This window comes from Talpa europaea, assembly GCF_964194135.1.
Source record: "Talpa europaea genome assembly, chromosome: 14".
Classification (NCBI taxonomy): domain Eukaryota; kingdom Metazoa; phylum Chordata; class Mammalia; order Eulipotyphla; family Talpidae; genus Talpa; species Talpa europaea.
Window position 1 is genome coordinate 28045568 of NC_140082.1, and position 8245 is coordinate 28053812.

The 8245-nt window shown below is 40.1% G+C and overlaps 1 protein-coding gene across 1 annotated transcript in view; it reads left to right on the forward strand.

The window, feature by feature from the left end:
- The window catches only part of LOC311183797 (glycylpeptide N-tetradecanoyltransferase 2-like), a 32587-nt gene extending 24577 nt beyond the window's left edge, over positions 1–8010 (forward strand). The window contains exons 2-4 of the mRNA XM_084253414.1: positions 3312–3447; positions 3858–3900; positions 7878–8010. Of these exons, the coding sequence (XP_084109540.1) occupies positions 3312–3447; positions 3858–3900; positions 7878–7966 (268 nt within the window). The 3' untranslated portion in view covers positions 7967–8010. The remainder of the gene's footprint in view (positions 1–3311; positions 3448–3857; positions 3901–7877) is intronic.
- Positions 8011–8245: the final 235 nt, after the last annotated feature.

The following is an 8245-nucleotide window of genomic DNA, read 5'->3' on the forward strand; positions in this document are numbered from 1 at the left end:
CCACAAATCAGGTTTTTTTAAGAATGGCTAATAGGGAGGGCCTCCCCGGTGGCGCAACGGTTGAGCGCTGGGTTGCGAAGCTGCCCGCGGCCTCGGAGGCGCCGGTTCGATCCCCGGCTGCTCCCCGGCCACCGGAGGAGGGTCCCACATGGCGCGCAGACCTCTCCTGCCGCCCGCTGCTCTCCTCAGCAGTGTACTTCGGTCCTTCTGCCTGCTCTGCTCCCCGCTCTGGCTCTGGTGAATTCTCTCACCCTCCCGCGCTTCTGACTGTACCCAGTGCATGTATAAACAAAAAACAAACAAACAAGCCAGCAAACAAATAAATAAAGCATGCGTCTATAAAAAAAAAAAAAAAAAAATTTAAAAAGAATGGCTAATAGGGAAAGGATCTAAATGAGCAACTTATGGGAGAATATGAATTATCAGTGTTGCATATGAAAAGAGGTATAACCTCACCCCTAATTAAAGAAACATTAAATCTGTCGTACAATGAGATTTCTTTTTCAAGCCTGTCAGAGATGAAAAAGAATATTTCATTTCTGGCAAAAAATGTGGCGACATTGATGTTATTTACTATTCTTTGCTCCTCTAAGGTATTTTTTCCTCTGTTTCAGGATTCTTTATCTATTTTTTTAATATTTGATTTTCAATAGTTTGAAAATGATATGCCTAGGTGTAGGTTTTTGAGTATTAATCCTGCCTGGTGTTCTCTGAGCTTTTTGGTTCTGTGGTTTAGTGTCTGATACTGACTTAAACTTGGAGAAATTCTCAGTCATTATAGTTTCAAATATTTCTTCTGTTCCTTCTCTCTTTTCCTTCTGGTATTCCCATTATATAGATGTTACACTTTTTATAGTTGTTCACAGTCCTTGGATATTCTGTTCATTTTTTTCAGTCTTTGTTTGTTGTCTTTGCTTTTTAGTTTTGGAGGTTTCTGTTAATGTTTTCATTAACAGGATAATGTTATATCCTCAAACTCAAAGATTTCCTCAACTGTGTCCAGCCTACTAATAAGCGCATCAAAAGCATTCTTCATCTCTATTACTGTGATTTTGATCTTCTGTCATTTCCTTTTTGTTTTTTTGCTTAGGATTTCCTTCTCTCAACTTACATTGCCCATCTGTTTTTGCCTGCTGTCTCCTCTATCCATTTAGAAGCCTTCGCATGTTAATCACAGTTGTTTTAAATTCCTGGTCTGATAATTTCAACATTCCTGCTATAGCTAGTTCTGATGCTTGCTCTGTTTTCTACACCCACTGTGTTTTTGACCTTTTAGTATGCCTTGTTATTTTTTCTTGATAAATGGACATAATAGTCCATGTAAACGGAACTATTATGTTTAGTTATGTATAGGAAAGGTGTGGGGGTGGGGTGGGGAAAGAGAGGCTTCAAACTTTCCGGATCCAATAGTTTTACTGAGCTCATGCCTCTGAACTATGAACTTCTCAAGTGTTCATCAGTTTTCTTCTCTCCACTTAGATGGGACAGGAAGCTAGAGCTGGCTAGAATTAGGTATTTCCTTCCCCAGGTCTGTTATGCTTTGATGATACCCTAGCAGGTAAGGCTACAACTAACTTGACAACCTTGTTAAGAAGAACAGAGTGTTTTTGGCTTAATTCAAGATGATTCCTCTTTGACTTCCCCATCTGGAAGAATAATGGGATTATTCTCTAGTATTTACTTGTAAGAATCTGGTTGAGCTCCTAGAGGTAAAACAAGTGTGGGAGAACCATGTGAGGATCCCCCTGGGAGTTTATAATTCTCAGGCTTGCCCACACTGCACCTGCAGCAGTTCAGTGACTACAGTGCAGGCTTTCCAACAAGGGCTCTGATTTCCCACTCAGGTTTCCTCTTTATGTCTCTGCTACAGGAAACCTCAGCTCCCTGTATTTATAGGGGCAGCAGTTTGCCCTATGTCCTCACCTCTTTTCGGGATCCAAGAAGAATTGTTCATTTTTCAATCTGTTCAGCTTTTTACTTCTTGTTGGAGTAGAGTGGCAACCTCCAAGCTGCTTGTATGCAGAACCAGAAACTGTCAGATTTATCTTTGGTAGAGTGGGACTTGATATAGTTTTTAATAAAACACTCAGAATTATTTATTGAGACCAAAAAATGTGCATGCCTTTTGACCTAGCATTTCAACTTTGGACACACCTGTATGAATGTACAATGATATATCAGAATATTGCTTTTATAGCAACATTTTTAATACAGAAATAGTTAAATAAAAATGATGTGTCTACCCAAGGGAGTGCTCTCCAGTTGCTGAAAAGAAAAAGACATAGTTTGGTTTATCCTGACATGGAAAGACATCCAAGGTGAATTGTAAGTGGAAGGGAATAAAAAACAAGTTTCAGAATGGTATGTTTGAAATTCAATTTTTATGTAAATTTATAGTAAAAATGAGGGCATGCTTAGAGAAGAAAGAGAGTTTTGGTAGAATATATGCCAGGAAAACTGCTTGTTGCCTTTAAAAGACAATGTTATAGGGTTGTCAATATATATTAATAACATTTGAGTCTTATTCTATTATTTTTTTTTTAATTAGGTAAAAATTCAAGAAAGTAGGTAGGGACAAATAGGACTGATTGAGAACAATAGAATGGAGCTGATAGCTTCATCATTTTTCCTTACATCTAACAATAATGCAAAAATCTCTGACTCTAGATTTTAATTTACCTTCTGTGGGAATACAGAGGAATGGGCCCGAATAAATGCAGATGTGAGATCTCCTCATGTTTCATTTGTACTTTCAGAAATTGACAGCCCTAAGATGACAAGAGTTTCGAGCAGAAATGTTCTGTCAATTAATGTTTTGGCCTTTTTTTAATGTAGAGGGTTTTTTATTGTTAATTCTTCTAGTGAAAAATCTTCCTGAGGAAAAATATCCCCCTCTGCAGAGAAAGAGTTTCTTTGGTTCAGCTGTATCAAGATTAATGGTTTGTTGTACCCAAGAGATGTTTATAAATGGAAATTTTTATAGCATGCGTCTCTAATAAGAGGCTCACTAAAAAGTAGATTATTGGAATAGTGAAAATTGTGGGAGCTGTTTCACTTCTGTTATAAAATATGGTTTATAGCTACAATTTTCCTGCTTAAATGACTTCTAAGCACCTGTGATGATTGTCAACTAATATTCTTCCAAATTACTTGTCCTGTTAACTTCCTAATCTTACTGAATTTTACCTCCCATTTATATCCTGATGGTTTTTTCTTCTTTCTACAGTGTTTTTCTAATTGATTGGCTGTATTCAATTCAAATTTTGCATGATGACTTTTTGTTGTTTTACCTTCTGTGAATTTCCTAACAGAAGTCCTGGAGGGGATTTGGGTGCCAAAAAGAAAAAGAAGAAACAGAAGAGAAAAAAGGAGAAACCAAATTCCGGAGGCACCAAGTCAGACTCAGCATCTGACTCCCAGGAGATTAAAATTCAGCAGCCTTCAAAAGTGAGAGCCCTGTGTTATTTAACCTCTGTGGTCCCCCTGCACGAGAGAGCGGGTTTGTGAGTTTAGTTCTGTTGAATCCCAAGGTAGTTAGGGTTTTGTTGTGACCATACCGAGTGGCACTAGTAACGAGGTTATTACAGCCTCCCTAAACTGGCTGTGGCACCCAGATAACTTAGAGGTACATACCGTTCTTTTGTGTGGATGTGGATTCTGCCTGTATTTTCCCCCTCTCTCAGTTTTGAATTAGTATTTAGATTGTAGTTGTAGAAGAAAGCCTCAATGTGAGTTTCTTAGGAGGTTGTTATTTTTTTGCTTTTTTTTTTTAAGTTACACTTAATATTTGATTACTTTTAGTTCAGAAGATATTCACATTTTAATTTTTCTGGGTGTCTGTCTAATTACCTGAATAGCACAACACCATCTGGCAGCAGATTTCAGCGGGAGCAGTCACGGGTAAGTCTTATGTTGACTTTGAATCAGACCAGTCTTCAGTGGCCATTCTTAAATCCATTGCCAAGGGTGGGAAATAGCTCCTGACACTCCTCCTGAAGAAACACCCGCTTTAAAGCAAACCACAAGCTGTGCGGCTGGGCCCTGTGTTGGCAGATGGCCAGCCTGCTGTGTGGTCAGTGGTGCAGATGGCAGGCGTCGCTCTCTGGGGGGCCAGCCCCAGGGCCCCTGACTATGAGCAGTCTTTTTCTGCTGCTTAGGGAAGCACAGAGCCTTCTTGATGCAAAAACACAACAAAACAAAACCCTCACAGCGCACAGGGGAAGATGGAATTAGAATTATAAGGGAAGAAATTGTCTTGAAAGTTGTAGCTCCGAGTAAGTTGTCCTGTGGTATGATGGGAAGAACTCGTCCCAGCCCATCCTGGCTCCGTGGCTCTCAAGCTCTGTGTCTTTGCACCAGGTTCTGCCCTCAGCCCATCCTCATCTGCAAAAAGGACATGATGATCCCTTTTCATCAGCTTACAGGACTGTTAGGAGGTTGCAATTAGATCATTTTATTAAATTACTTTTACAATTAAGGCACGGTACACATGGTAGTTATTACCATTATGCAAGTTTTGTGGGGTTTAATTTTTTTCCTGTACACAGTTTACACTGTCATGAATTAAGTCTTGTAGGTAGTGGTGGTGTTGTTACCTATTTAACATGTAAGGACCAGGAATCACTGAGAAGGAAAATTACTTGCCCCAATTTTCCCCCCCAACTACCTTTGTGGGGTGAGAAGAAAAGGGAGCTTTCCTCCCTAGCTTTTCAACTTGGTTCTCAGGTAATATTTTATCCACCAGATGTAATTTCTAAGGTAACGCATATAAGGTGTCCCATCAGCTTGCAAGATAATTTTCCATTTTTTAATGTTGCTCCATCAGATAAATGCGGTGTTACTTATATGCAGTTGTGGCCATTTCCTGTGCTTCTGTCATCACCATCAGCTTCACCCCATCTCTACACCCTTCATGACCTGGAGTCCTTCCCCTGCCTCTGGTCACTTAGAAGACTGTAGGAGCAACCAGGGCGGGAGACACAATTAGCATTATGTGGTAGAGAAGCTCTTTTCTTTCTAAATTAAGAGCGGGTCAAAATTGTTTTAATGTGGGCTTTTCTCCATTGTATTTTTTAAAACTAAAGCATCTTTCCCTTAAGCTGATTCCAGCTCTAGATAACATCATAAATTATAGTGAACTGTGTTTAGAGAATATTCTGGCATAGACTCAAGAACCAAAATAAAACATTTGTCTGGATTCTTGTAGACTTCTTAGTGGTAGAGGACGTGGACTTTTTTTTTTTTCCAGGCTATTAACATTGGAAAATAATGGGTAGAGTGTACAATTGTTAATATTCCCCAAGAAGCAAATGTGGGGGACTATTACCTTATAGGAATATAGAAGTAGGAAACTAATGCAGGGTTGATATACATTCTCACCTTGCCTAACACTAATTCATTTCTCCTCAGGTGGTGTCACTTCGGAAGGTGAATGGATAGGTTTAAGGATTTATCATAACTGAGTTTTCCTTGTGACTTGTCACCATGAACTCCAACCTTGTGCTTACTTAAATTTACTTTAAGAAAGCGTTTAAATAGTGAGCATTGGGATATAAATATTTCATGAATGGTTGTTCATGAATGCTGGCCAGCCTAGTGAGGCTAGCTCAGTGGGGTAGAAACCACACTAAGTCCACTTCTTGGAATTGGAATCATTGGCTCCTTTGGAGCAAAGATGCTGATTCATGTTTGTTGCAAAACAGTCTGTGTTTGGTATAATAGTATTAGAGGATCTAACTCAAGGGTCAGAAAAGGAGAATTACCATGACAAATTCAGTGCAGATGCTGTAGGTGTATTTTTGTGAGGCTGGGTTCTCTTTTGCCTTTTTAAAGACAAATAGAGACACGTTCAAGCCTTATTGTTGAAATATGCTGAGCAATTCCCATTTAAGATGTAGGTTTCCTAATAGAGTGTGTTGTTGGATATTCAGATGGTCATAAATTTCATTTTACTAAAATCAGTTACTTTTTTATTGGAGATCGAACAAGAGAAATCTAAAAAAAAAGTACTGTGTGGTAACAGCAAAAGTAGCTTGTTGAGTTAATATGTATAAGTGAGATTTGACCCTTACAATTTAGACCTTAATTCAAATATAAGCTAAGCAGTTCCCATGGCGGCAGTACTGTGTAGTCAGGACTGCTAGACTCGTCCATGGAGACAGTGAGACTTCAACCCGTGTCCCTTAGAGTCCAGCACTTGATTTCCTTGAATCATGTTAGTGGCAAGAATCCTAAGGAAATCTAGTGAGTAAAGAATCACAGGACATTCTCTATGAAATAAATCCTGTTTTCTTGATCAAGGGGGAAGCTGTCAAACTCATTATATTGTAGAAGCTGCAGTCATTGCTTTGTGCTTCTTCTAATCTTTATAAAAATCAAAAGACAAGCCAAAAAACAAACTACCAACAAACTCTGTTTTGTACTGGGTCAAATGGGCAAGCTTCCAGGTTCAAGAATCTGCTCCAGACCACAGACTTCAGATTTAAAGTTGAACTAAAGTCCAGAGCTGCTGTTTATAAATCATCGAGGGTCCCTGGTGTGTTGACTTACAGGAAACCCAAGGGCTCTGAAATTCCTCCTAGCCACCTCTACACTACAGTGAGGCACATGCTCTATGTGGCATCAAAATTATGAAATGAGGGCTTCCATGGTGGTGCAGGCGGTTGAGCACAGAGCTGTAAAGCTCTCTGCAGCCTCTGCAGTGTGGATTCGATCCCTGCTGGCCAGGGAGATACCCACATGGCGTGGCAGACCTCGCCTGTCTCGCCTGCTGCTCCCCTCAGCAGTGTATTTCAGTCAGTCTGCCTGTTCAGCTCCCCTCTCTATCTCTGGTGAATCCTCTCACCCTCCCACACATCTGGCCTGTGCCCCTGTTCTTGTATGCATGAATAAATAAATCTTTAAAAAAATTATGAAACGAATTGATTATTTCACATATTGAGAAGATACACTGATTTCCATATTCAGACATACATATTCCTCTCCCATTTCAAGTATAGTCTCATGTTCAGTGTATTATTTTGCTGCTGGAGGAATTTTTTTTTAAGCTGAGGAATCTTTATTGATGACACAAATGTTGGTTTTGAGGGGAAAACTTCAGAATTTAAAGCTGTTGTTAATTTTATAGACTGAAACTATGTTTTACATAAAAAGGAAGTTAGTTTCCAATATGTTTTGAGGAGAACAGGCTCTGGTTACCAAGGACCTGATTGATGGGGCCTGCTCACCCCTGTCCTTGGAAGGCTTGTCTCTGGAGGAGCCTGAGCTGGGGGGCAAGGTGAGGCCTCTTTTTAGGTTTCCTTTCTTGACTAACTTCCTTCCCAGTTCAGCACTAAGCACAGCTTTCTTTCTTTGTGTGTGTGTTGTTGTTTAGGAACTAAAATTTCCCTTATCTACCTAGTTTCCATTCTGGAGGTTATTTCTTTTGCTCCCCCCCCCCCAATTCCCCCCTTCACCTTCCCATTGCTGCTGCAGAGCTTCCCCCTGATAGTGACACCACGGCTGGTGGCTCGCTGGCTGCTGTGTGATAGAATGCGCGCTTTGCATGTTACTGGGGGTTGCCTTTTCACCCAGACAGTGATCAGGAGAGGGCTGTTTGCAGATGGGTGGGAAAATGAAGCCAAGGGTATTTGGATTTACTTTAAATTTCCCAAACTGTCAGTGCCCCCATTGAAACTGTAGAATAGTTGTTATCTTTATATATATACATTTATATATACATGAGCATATCCAAGTCCAAGGTGCTGGCCAGCTTATAGGAGGGTGGTTAATTTTTTCCATGCTGTAGTCTCCTAGGCAGATACACTTGTACCTGCTCCAGGTGTTGAAGCAGTGGCGACTTCCTCATCTTTTGTGTCTCTGTGTCTTTGCTGTTATAGAATCCCACCTTTCCAATGCAGAAGTTGCAGGATATCCAGAGAGCAATGGAGCTGTTATCCGCATGCCAGGGCCCCGCCAGGAACATTGATGAGGCTGCCAAACACAGATACCAGTTTTGGGATACACAGCCGGTACCCAAACTAAGTAAGCTTTTCTGCTCACCCATTCCCCTTCCAGAAAACCAAAGCTAGATTAACAGCAAACAAAAAGCCCCAAAGGGACTACTTCACTTATGTAAGTTATTTCATACCACAGATTACAAATTAACAGAAAAGTAGTATTTTTCTTCTTAAAATATAAATATTAGGCAATAATGTTGGCTTTCAGTGATTTTTTTTAGACTAATTCCTATCCCTATTTTTAAAAT